The 19,214-nt window shown below is 38.7% G+C and overlaps 1 protein-coding gene across 7 annotated transcripts in view; it reads left to right on the top strand.

Moving 5' to 3' along the window:
• The window catches only part of UBE3A (ubiquitin protein ligase E3A), a 61,161-nt gene that overhangs the window by 19,517 nt on the left and 22,430 nt on the right, over positions 1-19,214 (top strand). For 6 of the 7 annotated variants that reach the window (XM_066176536.1, XM_066176538.1, XM_066176540.1 and 3 more), the window contains 3 exons: positions 2,373-2,417; positions 12,217-12,527; positions 15,633-16,888. In XM_066176536.1, coding sequence (XP_066032633.1) covers positions 2,373-2,417; positions 12,217-12,527; positions 15,633-16,888 — 1,612 coding nt within the window. Of the gene's footprint in view, positions 1-1,267; positions 1,310-2,372; positions 2,418-12,216; positions 12,528-15,632; positions 16,889-19,214 lie in introns of those variants that run through there. The other variant, XM_066176542.1, reaches the window with a different exon arrangement.

Raw genomic sequence — 19,214 nt, forward strand, 5'->3', positions numbered from 1 at the left:
ACCTTTTTTGACCCAGCTAGATGGTATTTTTTCTTATATTGTTTATCTTATAGGTGCAACCATTTTTGGGGTTTTTTTTAAGTGGCATGCACTGAACTGTATTGTCTCTTTACAGCCCTGATAATATTCTCACAAATAATGAGGATAGGAAAAGATTTTGGATATACTGCTGGCTGTTTACGTATCTATACTGCAGATCACCAGGCTGCTTTTTTTACATGCAAAGTTTAGATGCCTGTCTGCTCTTTTTCTGTAATTCTTCATAGTGCTGTTTATTTTAAAGGCTGAAAGTGAGCAGTATTCTTGATGTTTTTCTTTTAACACCACTATTTCCTTTGCATTTTCATAGCAACTAAATGCACTACTCTTCTCCAAAGCTTCAATGTGTTGTATGTCCCAATACTAGACTTAAGTGCACAAAGCCCTTAATGTCCAGACATTTTGCTACCATTTTCAGAAGTCCTGGAAGTAAATAGAGGAACTAACCAGTATGAATATAAACGTGTCTTTCTACTGTTCCAGCTTCTAATGCTTACATGCTCAGGTGAATTAGTGGGAAAAAAAAATTGAGATTATTTTCACTGAGCATTTAGAGTCTTGCTTTGGTCACCAGAGTTAAAGGGAAATTTTTTATTTGTTTTGCTGCTGAGCATTATTTTTGTCAGCAACTGCCTTGTCCATCTTGGATTTAATGAGTAAGGGAAACGTAATTTGGAGGTAATAAATAGGGCCCAAATTTGGAGATTGGGCAGTTTTTACACAATTTTCCAGTTAAAGGATATTTACATTTTAAGCGTGAGTATAAAGTTAGTTGGATAGGAAGTTCAGAATTCTGTCCCTAGTGTCTGTTAAATTTTATAAGTTAATGAAATGCAAACAAATAATTTCCTGTGTTCTGCCTCATCTGTCACCACACAGTATCCAGCTTGCCTAGGAATTAAAAGTTGTCTGCCAGAAATGCCTTCTAGGCACTGGGTCTGTTTATCAGAATCCAAAAAGTTGTTAAGATCTGGTACTTCAGAAAAGGAACTAAAATTTTAGTAGAGAATTTGGAAAGCAGTCCAGGCTTTAGTAGGAGAGACCATCCAGTAAAATAGCAAAATGAAACAGGTAAAAAGAAATGTATCAGGCTACATGTGGAGATTTCCAATAGCATTTAGAATATTATTGATCGTTATATAATAAATAGAGAAGTTTAGAAATTGCGTTCTATAAATAAAGATTTTTTTTTTTCCTTGTAAAGCTACAGGAAAGTCTGCTTAGCTGTCCTGACTGAAGTCTCCCAACAGATTCTGGTGAAACCTACAAAGTTAGTTCTGTTTGCAGATTTTAGCTCACTTCTGTTTTTAGAGCTGTCATGAAAGACATTTTTGTTCATCTAAGCTGCAGAGTTTTCCTGTAATGGCTGTGCTCTGTTTCCACTCCTTGCACAGTATTTCCAGCATGGCAGTTCTGGTCAACTGTACCGAAGTTTGTACCCACGCAAAAGTTCCATAAGAGCTGATTTTAAGGCATCTTAAGATGACGGGAATCAAAACTGCTGCATTTGTACTGCCTTGTCTTTTGGCTTGTCTGGCCACAAACTCACTGGCTAGGGGAAAGTTCTCCCTCAAAGAGAGAAAAAAAATACTGTCTAAAAAAGAAGTTAACAGTTTAATCAGTGCTGTCTTAAGGAAGATGGGAATAAGGAGGAGCTAAATAGCTATAATTTAATCTCCTTTAAGTTAGTATTGAGCTATACCCCTTGAATTACTCTGTAAATTAAGTCATTGGGGTTGCCACGCTAAACACAGGTGCTGCTTGTGCCAGGCAGTAACACTTAATTCTGACTACTACTGGCTGATCTCTTGGCTGGAATGAAGAAAACAGAAGGCTGTCTGTGAGATTAGCTCCATGAATTCAGGTGTAGGGAGATGAGAGATTTGCTTCGAAATTCTTTTGGACCCTGCTTCTGAGCTGCTACTTCTTAAAGAGTCCAGCTCTGTTGAGAATTTGTTGGTTGCAGATGATCACTGATAATCTTTGATTACACTTTTGGCTACAAAAGTGGTTATGAAGAATTAGCCCAGAACAGGAGCACTATGCAGCCTGAATGCGGAAGTACTGCCAGCAGATCTCTTCCCTAATGGCTCCTGTTGCATAAGCAGTGAGGAAAAACTGCTCTCCTTCTTAGGGAAATTTGGCTTGATTATACTATCGTATTTTATGTAATAATCTGTATTCCAGAGTATGATAAATTAAATCTGAAAGGACCAAAAAGTTGGTGCTTTTAGTGGCAATAATACACTCATTGCATTCCATCTTTCATAATTTCATATTGTAAAGACTTGAAAGAACACGCAATGCTTAAGGTTTTCTGTCTGGTTTTGCAGATCACCAGGAGAACCACACTCTGAGAACATTGAAACTAGCCGAATGTAAGTAAATGAGTCCATGAGTTTGGATTATCTTGATTAAAAGTGTTCTGAACATATATAATGGTCACTCTTGCATCTGCTTAATAAAAAGAAGACAAAAGCTGAGTAGAACTGTGAAATTACCTTAGAAAATATCGAATTAATATTTTGCAATTTTTGCAATTTTAAGCCTCTATAGAAATTGATTTTTTTGGAGGGTGAATGAGTTGTAGGGAACATTCAGAGGTTTAATTTAATGTGAGCCAGTAGATGGTGACATAATACAGTGTCAGAAATCTTACAGCCTATATTCAGACTTGACAGTAGGGATGTAATTTCTGCCTGCTGTTCACTAACATCTTGCATGGGTTTGAAGGCACTTCAGTACTAAGGCACAATACCTGCTGGTATCTGTTGTGGCAGATGGATTGTTGTGCTCAGAAAAAGAAATTGTGACTTAATTCAGTGAATTTATATGCCAGTTACTTCTAGAAACAGAAAACTAGCTCTCTTTCACTAAACAGTATTCAGAGGTTATCTTGCTGACAGGTCTGAACCCTTTTTTGTCTGTCTTCATTAGGTTAGAAGCCAAGATGAACTAAAGATTGTGGTGGGCTGAAGCGTTCATTTCAATTTAAAAGTCAGAGGAGTTGCAGGAATTAGAGGACCATTAAAAAAAAAAAAAGGATTCTTTTCCAACTGTTCAGACTGTCGCGTCATAGAACTCAAACAGGGAAACCACAACTGCTCTTCTGGCTTACAGCACAAGTTCCAAAATAAATAGAGAGACTGTAGCCCAGTGGTTAGTGTGCTGTCTGACGCTTCAAAGGATCTGGATTTCTCTTCTGCCACAAACTTCTTCTCTGACCTTAAACTGTATCCTTCACGCCTTCCCCCCAAACGGTCTAGCATTTTACATGCCACGGGCTGGATGCCATTTTCAGGATGTTTTGCAGGCTAGGGACATAGTGGAAATTGCTCAAGGACTTCTCTGCTGTAGCTGCCCGACTTAAGGAGAAGCAAAACTGCAGTGAGCCCCCCCAGATTGGACTGCATACCTAAAAAATGAGGAGGAGGAAACAGTGAGGGCATTTCTGATGTCATTAGCAGTTCACTGCAGTGAAGCCTTTTCTTGCACTAGAAGAAGCAGTTCTCCTGATATGGCAGATTCCTTTTCCCTCACTCGTACCATCTGCTACAGAAGTGCTGTCCAGATGCTTTCTTAGGAGTGAAGGTTGCAGGGATCCTGGCCTGAGAGGTGACTCTTCCTGTTGCTACGTGGCCTCTGCATGTTGCTGCATTAGCGGTCACAGGGTAAAAGCCCTGCCATGGTCTCTCATTCCTGCTCCCGTAGTGGCCCATGCTGCATTGTGGTTTATTGTTCCTGCAGCAAGTTGAGTTGTGTCCTTCTGTTTCCCTGGCCTAGCCAAATGGGAAATAAGGCTGCAGCTATGGTCCACTCTGGATGTTGTCAGTTGGATTACTGGGTTTTATGCATTTTAGGAAGAGACGTATCAGCAGCACTCACCTAGACTGGTGTGAAACAAAGACTTTAGGGACCTAGGATAAATCAGAAAGAAAATACAGTAAAACTTTTTTCCTTCTGGAAGTTTGACAGTTCTTGTGTAAGGATTTATCTTTCTTAAAACTGGACATAAAAAATATAATTTACAGTAATAAACTTTTCTGTGTTATAGCTGAGTACTTTTTTATGTAGACCAGTGATCAGAGTGGCCCTGACTTCATAAATTTTAGCTATTTGTCTAAAATAAATGTGAGCCAGTCAAGCTGTAGGAATTCACATACTTGACTAGTAGTTATGCAGTATATTTGCAAAACGAAATGTTTTTTTAACTGTATCACAATGTGATCTGTATGACACCTGTCACAAAGAATTTTTGCAATCCTGCTGCATAGCTGCTCGTGCCATGTAAGGTGGAATGGCAGGTTGAGTGGTAGAGCTGTGACCTGCAAGCCTGCTGTTTTGCTAGAACAGTTACTGTGTTATTTACATGCCTAAAATTCATTAGTAAATGCAGGGACTAAAGCAAGTGGTTTTTTGTTTGCACAATAAGTGATTGGTTTTGCTCTGGTTAGCTGATATAATTGCTTTATTTATTACCATGTTTTGATTTAAAAAGCTTTATACCAAGAGCATAGCCCTGTATGTTTCACATTTATGGATGAAAAGAAATTTAAAGAAAATATTCAGATTCTTACACAGCTAAATCTTCCCTGTATAAGTCTTCCTTATCCCAGGCTTTTCAAATTCTGGGTCTCCATGTGATGAACATCTTGGTGCTAGCTCAAAGTTAGGAGTCTTTTTATCATAGCATTCATTCAAGTCTTAGAATTGTTAAGGTCAGCATCTTCTGTCTGCTCCTGTATAACTTTCTTAAAACTTCTTTAGCACTAAATTACATAACTTGAATATTTAACAGTAACTTCTTATCTGCTTATGTGTTTTCACTCTATTTTATGGTGTCACATATCAAGGCAAAGAAATGGCTGTCTCCATACGGCTTTCTGTGCGTTCATCTTCCTTCTCTTTGCTTTTGAGGATTAGATTCTTTGCAATTTTGAAGCCCTTCTCTTTTTTTTAAATAGGACTGTAGCAAGGCAATTTTTCTGAGACAAGATTACAAGATAGATGCTGACTGTGTTCTTCACTCCCTCTCTCTGACTTCCTGCATTGCTCCATATAGCCAGGACACACGTTCTGTTCTCAGAGTTGCCCTTCCTGAGGAAGTGTCATGCCTTTGTCAGCACATGGTTTTCCCAGAGATGCAGTGGATCTAGAATACAGGGTGGGAAGGGAGGTCGTTTGGGTTAAGCCAGTGTGGTCCAAGGGGGGCTCACAAACCACCCCTGCTATTGGCATCCACCTCACTGGAAAGAATGGAGTTGGGAAAATGTGAGCTCCATGCACATGCACATTTGCCAGATGCACATTTGCTGTGGTGCCAGAGGCTGAGGCAGGCAAAAGGTGTTACAGCACTGCTGGTACAAAGGGCTGGGCTCCAGCTGTGGGTGGAGTGTTTGGCAGTTTAGCATGCAGGGCTCTTCAAAAGGCTCTGTGTGGGCAGTGCTATTACTGGAAGCTTGTCTTTTCTAGCGCTGCTGCTCTTACTTAACAGAGGCAGGAAGACCAGCGTGCAAGGTTTGAAGCTGAAACATGCATGAGGCAATGTTTAACTTCATGAAGATGACTGTCCGCAGCACCTTCTTTAACAGTTTTTGATATGCTGGTCATCTTGTTTCCAAAGTTACAGATGTGTCTCTTTATGCCTATGTTAACACATCCATTGAAAATTATTATGCTATTAGTACCAAAAAAAGCTGTTCCTTGTGTTTTTTATTGCCCAAAAGACATAGTTTCTTATGCGTATTAATGCTTTTTTGGTTGTAGGGGTTTTTTGGGGTTTTTTTGTTTTTTTTTTTTTCTTTTTTCGGGTTTGGGTTTTTTTTGTGTATGTGTGTTAAGAAAATTGCTGATGAACATTTTGACACTTCTGAATTCCTAATAGCCATTGCAAAACAGGCTGTTGTAGATTTCCATTTAATAAAATTAGCCATCTTGGAGCAATCATAGAATCATCAAGGCTGGAAAAGAACTCCAAGATCATTGAGTCCAACCCTTGGAACAATCACCACCGTATCAACTAGACCAGCGCGCCAAGTGCCAAGTTCTGTTATTTCTTGAGCACTTTCAGGCAGGGATGGTGACTCTACCACCTCTATGGGCTGCCCATTCCAAAGCTTGACAGCCCTTTCAGTGAAGAAATGTTTTCTGATGTTCAGCCTGAACTTCCCCTGGCACAGCTTGATGCCATTTTCTTCTTGTCCTGTTACTGGTTGCCTGGGAAAAGAGACCAATCCTCACCTGGCTACGGCCTCCTTTCAGGTGGTTGTAGAGAGTGATAAGGTCACTTTTGACCCTCCTTTTGTCCAGGCTAAACACCTCCAGGCAGCTCCAACAGCTGCTCTTTGTAAGACTCGTGCTCCAGACCCTTGAGCAGCTCACTTGCCCTATTCTGGACACACTCCAGCACATCAATGTCTTCCTTGCAATGAATGGCCCAAAATCAGACATGGGATTCAAGGTCCAAGAACAGGGAGATCACAGCCTCATCTTGCTGGCCACACTATTGCTGATACAGGCCAGGTCACCATTGGCCTTCTTGGCCACCTGGGCACACACTGGCTCATGTTCAGCTGCTGTTGATCAGCACCTACAGGTCCTCTTCCACTGGGCAGCTTTCCAGCCACTCTGCTCCAGCCTGTAGCACTGCACTGGGTTGTTGTGACCCAAGTGCAGGACCTGACACCTTCACCTTGTTAAACCTCATGCTGTTGACCTTGGCCCAATCAATCCAGCCTGTCCAGATCCCTTCCTGCCCTCCAGAAGATCAATGCTCCTGTCCAATGTGGGATTTATGTGTAAAAATAATATAACAATTATTGTGTCCTAAGCAGAAACCATTCAGAAGTGTGTTTTTTCATTCTGGTATTTCCAGACAAGTGTGAAACATCCATGTGTTTTTCTAAAATTTAGGTAAACTTCGAGCAAAAATGATGCAGTTATGGAGATATTTTAAACTTCAAGCACGTTTTGAATGTAAATGTAAACTTGAATGTAAATGATTTTTAGGTGAATTTTAAATTATTACATGCTCCAAATCTTTCAAAAATTCCTTTAATGTTTAAACTTCTGATTTTCTCTGTGGGAAGAGATTCCTTTATATGGTATTTCTCTGTATTTAGTTTAAGGTGTTTGAGAAATGAAAATTCTGTTTCATAGGAACTTTTGAACCGGTCCACTCAATCCTTGTTTTTCAACAGGTTTTAGACATTCAAAAATTACAGAAAATGCAGCCCAGTTCACCTTTGGCTTGGTGGTACATGTTTCTCATGATACTCCAGTTTTGGCACCATTTAAATTACAGATGCAAAGTACTTATTATCTGGCTTTTTATAAGCTAAAGAACTTATGGAAAGCCTAAAGACAGTTCTTTTTTCTGTGACCACTACAAACTAAGTCAGTGAATGCTAATTTCATTTTAAACAGAAAAGTGTGCTTGTGAAATTGTTGGACTTCAAGGAAGGAAGTTGGGTGTCTATTTTAGGTGCCCCTCCTCCTCACTGAAGCAGTGCATATTGCTTGAGGAGGTTATGCGAGGCCCACTGAGTGGGAAGTTATCCTTTAGTCATAAGGATATGCCTGTGAAATGTTTGTGGAATGTTTACAATTGCAGCCACACCAGTGCAATTTCATAGGTGGATGTGCAACAACGAGTATTTGGAAATGTATACGCAAGTCAGTCACTACAGCCTAAGCTACGGCAGTAACTGTGTGTACAGTGAACTAGGCCTTGAGTTTTCTAAGGAACCAGTTGCTCTTCACCAGATCCCTTTATAGGAATTTAGAGAGCTACGGTCTTCATGGGTGTAGTGTGAGCTAAGAATAGAGAGTGGTTTTATGTTACTTTGCTTGATGAACCAGTTTTAATGCCTCAGGCCAAGAACTTTAGTTTCCAGCATACTAAATGAGCAGGGGAATGTAGAAAGAGATCAAGTTTTCACTTTTGGACAATGCAGAGAGTATGCTACAAGTTCTTTTGCTGAATAATGTAGAAATAGGAAATGTGGGCTTTTGGCAGTGAACAGTGATAATACCTGAAGTACACCAGTGGGAATGTGGTATGGAATGCCTGTTTTGTAAAATCATGCACTGACTCAGAATTGCATTTTCTGTAAGTCCTTTTATCGATGAACCTCAGTAAGGGTAGCTCTTGTGGAAGGCTTGGTAAATTCCCTTCTACCTACTGAGGTCTGTATCCTCACTTATTTTTTTATTTATTTACCTAAATCATTTGTCTGAGGTAATGTGAAAATCCTGTGGAGTAGCTGCCAGGGTGAGGGGGAGGATCCAGCTGGATCTCTGTAAGTTTATGGGGCCTTACAGAACTCATACAAGAATACTCAAAGAGATGTCTGGTGTCATTGCAAGGCCTCTCTCAAGGATTTTTCAATAATTTTGGGAATCTGGAGAGGTCTCTTTCAACTGGACACTGGCCGATGTTAGCCCAATATTCAAGAAGAGCAGGAAGAATGACCCTGGAAACTACAGGACTGTCAGTCTCACGTCAATGCCTGGTGGAATTATGGACAAGACATTCTGGGAATTATTGAAAAGCATCTAAAGGACATAATGAAAAACATGTTTTTCATATTGAAAAACACCACAGACATCAGTCACATCCAGCATGCGTTCATGTGAAGCCTAATTTCTTTTTATGTCGGGGTAACCCATCTAGTTGATCAAGGGAAGCCAATTGATGTCATCTTTTTGGATTTCCATAAAGCTTTCGATGCTGTCAAACAGTATCCTTCTGGACAAAATATCCAACACACAACTGGATAAATATATCATGTGAGGGCGGGGTGAGCAACTGGCTCACAGGTCGGGCACACAAGGTTATAGTAAATGGAGCAACATCAGACTGGTGACCTGTCACTAGTGGAGTTCCACAGGGCTCCATCCTTGTGCCCCCTCAGCATCTTCATAAATGACTTCGACACAGGTCTGGAAGGTGTACAGGGTAGGTTTGCCAGTGTTACTAAATTGAGAGGTGCTGTTGACTCCCTGGAAGGCAACCAGGTCATGCAGAGAGACCTCATCAAATTAGAGGGTTGGGCAGCCACCAACCACATGAAGTTCAGCAAATACAAGTGCTTCTGAGACCTGCATCACAGAAAGGCCCCAGGGTTCCTGGTTGCTGGCAAGTTGAACATGAGTCAGCAGTGCCCTGGCAGCCAGGATGGCCAACCCTGTCCTGGGGTGCATCAGGCATGGCATCGCCAGCTGGGCTAGGGAGGGGATTGTCTGCTCTGCACTGGGGCATCCTCACCTTGAATATTGTGTGCAGTTTTGGGTATTGCAGTATACAAAGATACAAAGCTGTTAGAGAGCATCTGAAGGAGGGCTACAGAGATGGTGGAGGACCTTGAAGGCAAGCTGTATGAGGAGTGACTGAGGCCATTTGGTCTGTTCAGCCTGAAGAGAGACACTGAGGGAAGACCTCATCTAGATCTACAGCTTCCCGATGGGAAGCAGAGGGGCCAACACTGATCTCTTCTCTGTGGTGACAGGAGCCGAGGGAATGGCATGAAACTGCATCAGGGAAGGTTTAGGTCGGATATAAGGAAAAAGTTCTTCACCCAGAGGGAGTGGTTGGGCACTGGAATAGGCTCCCCAGGGAAGTGGTCACAGCACCAGGCCTGAATTCAAGAAGTGTTTGTTAGGCACATGGTGTAATTCTTTATGATGGTTCTGTGCAGGGCCAGAAGTTGAACTTTGGTGATCCTTGTGGGTCGCCTCCAACTGTGGATATTCTATGAAATTCTAATACTGCTGCATCTAGTACTGTTGTATACCATATTGTTTGCTTCTGTACTTGATTTAAAAAGAGAATAAAAAATACAATCTTCAGTCAGACCTTTGTCTCTAATAGAGTTTCAGAGAACTTGAGTCAGTGAATTTCCAAACACAAGTCAAAATAAAAGTATTTGTACAAAAGTATTTGCCTTATTGTAGGCATGGTAAAATTTGAGAAGTAAAGTAACTGCTAGCTAAAAACTAAAAGCAGAAAAAATATTGAGTCCTTCAGAAGTTTACTGTTAGACTTGTTAACAAGTCTAAACTTGTTTGTCTTACAAGACTTAGCTTTATCTGTGGCCATCTCAGACATCACCTGATTAAAGTGGAGTGTTGTTTAAAATTATAAAATGTGTTGTTAATGTATCAGTGTTTATACATTGGTAGAACTTTATTCAAACTAGATGTGTGAGCTAGGAAGGTGTGCATATTGGTGGCCGCAGCTCGGGTATGAAAATCAAGCTTTTTCATATTAAATACTTAACGTACTTACCAGTGACAATATTTCACATCCAATATTCACTAAATCTGGAGGTCTGGAGTGATTGAAAGTCAAGAATGATCAAAGCATGAAATTTTGCACTCAGAAATTGTTGTCTCTGAAATAATTTTCTGGTCCAAGTTGTATTAAAATGCTGTTGCTTGGCGGGGATTGGGTGGTTTTTCTTAAAGCCTCTGTACTAATGACTAAAGTATGAAAGACAAGATTAAAAAAACCCACTTATTTTTAGATGCACATGTAGAGAGGCAGATTTTCCTAAGTCTACATATAAAAATGTGAGAGACCAGAACTCTTCCCTTAGATTAGAACATAGTTATTCCCTGTTACACAGTAGTGGTTTTAATGGTATTGCTCATGCTGCTTTTTCCTTCCACGTCCATCTCAAAGTGCCAGGGAAACCTTTCTCGTCAGTTGGTTTTTTCTTTATTTTCCTTGGAACGTACTGGGGCATTTGAAAGCTCAGGTAGACATCAAAGTAATTGTTTTCCTTGTAAGTTTTTTTCTTCTCTGGGATCGTGAGATCTTGAAGGTTGAAAAGAAAGAAGCAGAGGTCTTATTGCTGAGTAATACACACCGCAGTAGTCACTCTCAGAACATTTTTGCTTTTAAAGTAGCTGCATTGAAACTCCTCTTTAACCAGCCATTATTAACAGTGTGGTGCAGCAAGTGCTGGATAGTACCAGTGGGTCTAGCACTTCAGTTCTGAAGTACTTGTTCTATGCAGAATCCGTGCATGCATCGACATCAGGAAAGGCAGTTTTAAGTTAGTATCACAATTTCTGATGCTCTAATCTTTATACTGCTGTATCATTAAAGTTCTCTAAGAAGTCTGTATGTTAAACCTAGTCAGAATGTTTGAAATCTTTCATAGTTGGTAGTTTTAATTAATAACTTAGTATCTTAAATGAAGTTGAGGCTTGGGGGTTTCTTTCTGAAACGTGGTGAAACGTGGTGCTCTTGGTGCTGCATGCAGCTGCTTCTGTCCTGGTTACCTGCAGCTTTCCAGTGATTTCTTTACTATTTGCATGTTTCTGTAGAAGTATATGATCATATTAATAAGGCAGTTACATTTTCTTTTGTGCTTATATATAGTACTGAGCACTAGACTTGTACAGCAATATAGCTGTGATTTTTCAGAATGCATTCTTACCACCTGTAATGGCAGAAGAAGTGGAAGGATTTGACAGATACCACTTTTTGGGGTGTTTTTTTTTTTCTTTTATTTAGACAACCATATGATTTATTTAAGCTAAGAAATAATCCAGCCTTGTGCTCATCTGTAATTGTGTTTTTATCATCAGTTTAATTAATCAAGGAATATTTTTGTATGGATTTAAATAGACTAAATATGATAACTTAGTCATCTGGAATCTTGTTAAAATAGGTAAAATCGTGTAGTATTAATAGTGTTGCTAAATAAATGTCTGAATTGTTTGTGTTTGATGCCTCTTTCATCTGTCAGTGGCAACCATGCCTCAGTACTATATATTAGATACAACACCTGTACAACATGCAGTTCTGTTTCAGTTGCAGCCTTGTTTTGCATCCAAATTGCTCTCTTTTTTAGTGACAGTTGAGATTGTTCGGAACTGTACAAGATTGTCTACACTGGAGCACTACCGTGTAAAGCTGAAAACTGTGCATAAAGAGGATTTATCTTTTACTTACATAGAACCCACAAATTAAATTGTGTGTTAAATATATTTGCATTTGTCAAGATGAGAATCCTGCATTTAAAAAAATCTTCTGATGTGTTCTCTTTGACAGAAATCTTGTGTTTCAGTGCCTGACTAATCTCTGCCTTGCTGATGCTATTGAATGAGCTTTGTATGTGAAAGCTCCACTAATCCTTGTACTTACTGTTTGAATGTTTGCTACAGGAAGCGAGCAGCTGCAAAGCATCTAATAGAGCGCTACTACCACCAGTTAACCGAGGGCTGTGGAAATGAAGCCTGCACGAATGAATTTTGTGCTTCCTGTCCAACTTTTCTCCGTATGGATAACAATGCAGCAGCCATTAAGGCCCTCGAGCTTTATAAGATTAATGCAAAACTCTGTGATCCTCATCCCTCCAAGAAAGGAACGAGCTCAGCTTACCTAGAAAACAATTCCAAAGGTGCCCATAACAATTCCTGCACTGACAGAAAAATGAACAAGAAGGAAATGCAAGGCCCGAGAGATGACTTTAAAGGTAAGATGTTTACAATTTTCCTGAAATAAAACACATTTCGTATGAATGAGTACAAGCCAGCAGAATTCACTCCGGTGGTGTTCTGCTGACTTTAGTAAAATACAGTATTGGACAATTGAGTATTTTACTATGGATTTAGAAAAATGGCTGGTTTAATGCTGAACACAGATTCCAAATCTACATCTTGACCACATCTCTGTTAAAATCAACATGCATTTATTGTCTTACCAGAAAAATGATTTTTGCAAATACGGAAAAGCTTGAAATGCTGCTGTATGACTGTTTTAGTTTTGCTAGTTTTGTAATTATTCTGCAGTTTGTAAATTACAAAAGTTATACTTCTAACTAATTCTGGATTCTCCATTAAGAAACTTAACAAGTGAAGAAAATGATGCAGTGGGTGTTAGGCAATACATTCACTAAGTTAAAAAATGTTTAAGTACAGTTATTTTTAAGCCAGTGTAAAATAAAATACTGTTCTGTTTATGTTTTCTAACTTCTGTTTAGCTTCTCAAACTATCTCTAACAGTCAGTACATACTAATAGAAAAATATTAGTTTTCACCAAAACCCATGATTGCAAACACATCCAGAAACCGGGCCAGATGGTTTTTAAAGCCATTAACCTTTGAGCAGACCACCTTTAAGTATTCTAGCGAAAAGTGGTATAAACACAAGTCCAGATTAATTTATTTTAGCTAAAGAAGGTGAAATTGTTTACAGCAAAGATTTAAAAAACTCTGCTACATTCATAATAAAACATAGTACTGTGTTATAAGCAACCCAAGATGTTCCAGTCAGTAGCAGCATCAGTTTCTCCTTTTTGTGATGCAAGGATAAATTTGTACCCAAATTATTTATGATCTGAATAAGCAGAGAGGCAAACACTAGGAAGGGGAAATGGAAGGCAATGTAGCATTAGATGAGCAAGAGACAAATTAAGTCTGTTTTGTGATTTTTTTCTCTTGATTTTTTTTTTTTTTTTTCATGGAGCTTTTCAGAATTTTCCTTATTCTGTCTAACCATCCCCTCTTCCCAAGGCAGGTATGTAAGAGCCTTCTGAACCTACCTCCAGAGACAGTCTGTTGGCTACAGCAGTGAGTCAGACTTCCTCTCTTGGAGCATCACAAGTATTGACCTTTCTTCGTAGCTATATAGATAGAGGGCTTTAATGCATTCTAAAATCTCATCTGAGGCTTAGTTACCTTTGGAATTGAGTGACGTCTAAGGAATCTAGCACTCTGAATCTTTTTAAGGTCTATTTGCTACAACAGTTACTGGGAAATCTGCGGCAAAGTTTAGCAAAACCAAGGAAAAGGACGTGTAGCTTGCTTTTATGCTTGACATAGGATTGAAAGTCCTAAATAAATTGAAAGAAATGTCATTCCGAAATAAATACTTAAATTACTTTTCTAAAGTTCCTGAAATAGTAAAACATTTAAAAGAGTCAATGAGGGATGCCTGTTTAAGAATGGAACTCTGAAATTTATTATATTGTTTAATTGTCAACTTGTGCTGATAATTTTTATGCTATGAATAATGTCTGTGGTCCAGAGTCAGTAAAATCGAGACTGTGGTCCTCATTTTGAGGAGCCGTGTCATGGAACATCATCTGTATCAGCAGATAAATTTCTCTTAACACAAGAAAATTAAGACTTCTTTTAAGACAAGTTTTGCTTCTTGAGCATCCACTGCAGCAGGTAAAAATAGATGTTGCACTAAGCTTAAATCCTTTCATAATGTTTTCAGTACAGCTTTTTTTTTAAAGCAGGACAGATTTTAGTGTTGAGCTTTGTCAGTGTCTTCAGATTGGAAGTCAATCTAAGCTTAGAAATAAGCTTTAACCTTTCCTGTGTTATATGTGCTCTAAGAGTGGCTTGGGGTTCTGTGAAAGTCAATAGGTTGTCTGTCTTTGCATCATCTAGTTTATATTTTTCATTTAATGACTTCTTGGAATGAGTGTCAGTGTAGGTAATTGCATTGCAAAATATTTTAGTGTACAGCACCTTTATTAAGCATTTTATTAAATGTCTATTAAAATGATACATTTTCTGCAGTGGTAGGTAGTTCTAGCATGGTTGGTGAATACAGTTCTAAGATGTTTTCTAGCTCTCTAGAGATGCTATTAAAAAGATTCTGTTTTAGTTTTAAATTATGTGTCAGTTCAGAAGAATGTGCTTAAACTAAAATATCTTTTCAGGATCTGATCATGTGGTAATCCTACTGTAAATCATCACTTGATGTGAAAGGATCTGTGGCTTCTGTTTGAAAAGTAACATAGAAAGCTATAAAGAATGTTTTCTTTTTTCTAAAGAAAAAGGAAGATTTTAAATAACAAATGGACCCTTCAAATGACTTAATTTAAATCAGGAGTTTGGGGAGAAGGAGAACAGACAGGTATTTGGAGCAGATGATGTATGTAAACCATCTTGTTCATCTGAATAACATGTTGATGAGTATACCTAAGTTGCTTTTCTTAGTGGGGCCTAACATACAAAGAGATGCCACACTGTATGTGTAATTTAGAAGGCAGCATAAGTTTCAGAGTGTATATTGAGGGTTTTGGGAGGATTTTCAGCCATCAGTTTTGTCTAAAAACTGTTGCAGAAAGCATTAAAAAGAGAAATAAGAAATCTTACATTCCCATTAACATATAACAAAACAAGTGATTGAGTCTTTTCTTCAGGGTCTGGTTTGAAAAAAGGTTGATACAGTCTAGTTTGTTTAGTTTAATGACTTACATATTAACCATGCAGATTTGCCAGAAGACTCTATTGTCACAGCCTTATTCATTAAGTCTTTTAAGGTTTAAACCTCTTACTGTTTGCACTTGCCTAGACAATACAGTACTGTTAACTACCAAATGTAATTAATTGGCTGCAAAACAGTTTCACCATTGTGCACATTCTGTGATTGACATCCATGAATAAAATATTTTACAAAGTCAGTGAATGAAATCATGATCTGTCTTGACATTCAGCACTTATATTGTTTTTGCAGTTTTAATGATGATATGACACACAGAATTCTTGGGTAGGACAAACCAGAAGTATTTTATCTTTTTGATTTTTATCTGAATAAAACTACTATCTTTATCTTTTTATAGATGTGACTTTTCTAACAGAAGACAAGATATATGAAATTCTTGAACTATGTCGAGAAAAAGAGGATTATTCCCCTTTAATCCGGGTGATTGGGAGAGTGTTTTCTAGTGCTGAAGCACTGGTACAGAGTTTCCGAAAAACCAAGCAGCACACCAAGGAGGAGCTCAAGTCTCTTCAAGGAAAGGATGAAGACAAAGATGAAGATGAAAAGGAAAAAGCTGCATGTTCAGCTGCTGCTATGGAAGAGGATTCTGGTGCATCATCATCTTCATCATCAAGAATAGGTGATAACACACAGGGAGATAATAACCTCCAAAAATTAGGCCCAGATGAAGTGTCTGTAGATATTGAAGCAGTCAGACGGGTCTATGATAGGTTACTTTCTAATGAAAAAATAGAAACTGCCTTTTTAAATGCACTTGTGTACTTGTCACCTAATGTGGAATGTGACTTGACTTACCATAATGTGTACTCTCGGGATCCTAACTATCTGAATTTGTTTATTATCGTTATGGAGAATGGCAATCTTCATAGCCCAGAATATCTGGAAATGGCTCTACCGTTGTTTTGCAAAGCAATGAGCAAACTACCCCTTGCAGCTCAAGCAAAACTGGTCAGATTGTGGTCTAAGTACAGAGCAGATCAAATTCGGAGAATGATGGAAACATTTCAGCAGCTTATTACTTACAAAGTCATAAGCAACGAGTTCAATAGTCGTAACCTAGTGAATGATGATGATGCTGTTGTTGCTGCTTCAAAGTGCTTGAAAATGGTTTACTATGCAAATGTAGTAGGAGGGGATGTGGATACAGATCATAATGAAGAGGAAGATGAAGAACCCATCCCAGAATCAAGTGAACTAACTCTTCAAGAGCTGTTGGGTGAGGAAAGAAGAAATAAAAAAGGTCCTCGAGTGGACCCACTGGAAACTGAACTTGGTGTTAAAACTATAGATTGCAGAAAACCACTTATCCCTTTTGAAGAATTTATTAATGAACCACTGAATGATGTTCTAGAAATGGACAAAGACTACACTTTCTTCAAAGTAGAAACAGAGAATAAATTCTCATTTATGACCTGTCCCTTCATATTGAATGCTGTTACCAAGAACCTGGGATTGTATTATGACAATAGGATCCGGATGTACAGTGAAAGGCGCATAACTGTGCTCTACAGCTTAGTCCAAGGGCAGCAGCTCAACCCATATTTGCGACTGAAAGTGAGACGTGATCACATCATCGATGATGCGCTTGTCCGGGTAAGTCCTGCAGCCACACGGGGCTTGGGTTTGTCAGTTCTGACTTGTGCAAACTACATGGGCTTGGAGAAACTGAAAAGGACTCTGAGTGCAAGCATACATACTAGATTTCCTCTAGAAGAATCTCAAATAGCTTTGTTGCTTGAATTCTAAGCATGATGCTGAAGATTTCTATGCTCAGCAGAACTGCTTCTGCTCAGAACAGTTGCAGATTTAGATGTTTTGAACTGTCAAATAGCTCTTATTCCCCCATTATCAGATTTTGCACAGATCTTGATGGTGAGAGTGACCAGCTTCTGTTTCTTTGTCTTCTGCACTGTCCCGGATCATCTTCTGATGGTAGGGATTTTCAGATGGAAGTTTGAATTAAAACGTTTTAGTTGTGTACTCTTCTTGTGGACTTAAAAATTTCTAGAAATAAAGCATTATTTTAATTTGGTGCCAATACTGATATGACTGAGAAAGGAAGACAAACCTGTTAATACCATAGATGTGTGAGAGCAGCCTGTTTCTGAATATACTGACTTCTTAAATTAAAACTTAAAGCCATTTCTTCATGCATTTTTGGAAGAGGGGAATCATACAGAATACAAATCATTTTACAGTAAATAGGTCCAAATATGACCTTAATACGTTCTTTTATTTGAGGACTTGTCCGTTTTTTTTAAGGCTGATCATTTTCAAAAACTCATTTGCCCATGTTCTGTTATTAAAGCACAAGGTTTGCTAATTTTTAAATTTACCCGTGGCTTTAAAACTTGTCACTGAAGACCTAGAGAGGTGTTTAGAGAGGTTTGGGGGAAATGACCTGATTTTGCCTTTCAGCCCAGCTGTTACTTGTAGTTAAATTTGATTACTTTAACTGCCAGTGAAGGTCAATTGTGAGAACCCTAAGTGACCTCCTACCTTGATTTTTCTGTATGCCTAGGAATTTCCAGCTGGGTTAGCTGCTTTATGAGAATTGCTGATATTATGACTTGTCAGAGAAAGCATTTGTCTTCAGTACCAAAAGAAAAAATGAAATTGCTGTGCAGAAATGGCTTCTGTCTGTAAACTCAACTTTATCTTAGGCAAATAAATATAAAAATACTGCGTACCAGTTTTTTTAAGAAGACTTTGTAATTTCACTGCCTGTCAGATTTACGGTTGTGTCCAGTTATGTTTTGTCATATTATTGTAATGGAGTTTATTCCCTGAATGTTCAGCTTTGGGCACATAAATACTGGAAAAAAGGGAAGGATAATACTTTCTCTTTAGGAGAGGATGAGCTAAAAGAGCATAAGAGCTAGTTTTAGGATGTTCTTTTCAATGTCAATTCCAGCAGAGCAAAACCAAACCTTCCTCTTTATGCTGATAATAAGAAGGAAAGTCCATAAATATGAGAAAAGGCATCCTTTCACATACTGCTTGTTGTGGAAGTTGAAACCTTTGAGGACCAAAAAAAATATGTTTAGGGTAGGTTAAAAAGCTTGTGGGCAGCATCAAGTTGCAGTGGAGCCAGAGCAGTCACTGCTGTGCACACTCTTGGCGTGTAGGAAGTTCAGGAAATTTAAATCAGATTAAGCTCAAATGTACTAATCTAAATGGTGATGCACTTGCAGCAGCCCTTGCTCAGCCTAGCAGCCTGAGTTACATGCTTGGGCAGTTGCCATGGTTCCTCCTATGGCTGTGAATTTAAGCTATCAGAGATACTAAATTCTGGTGACCTGACTGTCAGAGCCCTGAGGAAAGTAAGGATTTTAACTGTTTATTCTGGGACAGAAAATCAAGGGAAAAGATAAAATTCTTCCAAATTCAGGTAGTCTGAACTAAACTGTAGTGGTAGCCGACAAGACCACATGCAGCCCAGGCATTTCTCAGAAGTGGAAAATGGATTGTATTCAGTAAATTGAGATGAGTACAGATGAGCCATCCAAAGTAAAGGAGTGTGCTGTTTCAAACAGATGATACAAGGTAGCTGTTGTGGAATGATGTGGACTTAGGGAAAATTGTATTGTATTGTATGAAGCGGGTACAGAATCCCCCTTTTAACTATTGCTATGTCTTAACTGATGATACAAAGTATCATTGCTCAAGGAATATATTTTAAATATTCCCCAGGAAGCTTTAGTGAATGGGATGCTCTAATGTTGCTGTTGACCACAGTGTGCTTGTTCTCTCTCATTTGCTTTTTCTCTTTTTAATATCAGAAAGGATGCAGTAGAAATACATTTGGAAAGCTCAGAGTCTCTTCAAAGAAACTGTAAAGTCCCCTTAAGGGTAAAAAAGATGATGGAGAGGACGTAAAAGATGGATGGAGATGTTGAATGAAAAATACTGGTTTTCT

Source organism: Chamaea fasciata, unplaced genomic scaffold (genome assembly GCF_029207755.1).
Source record: "Chamaea fasciata isolate MVZ Bird 193981 ecotype frontalis unplaced genomic scaffold, bChaFas1.0.hap1 SCAF_2, whole genome shotgun sequence".
In the NCBI taxonomy this organism is placed as follows: Eukaryota; Metazoa; Chordata; class Aves; order Passeriformes; family Sylviidae; genus Chamaea; species Chamaea fasciata.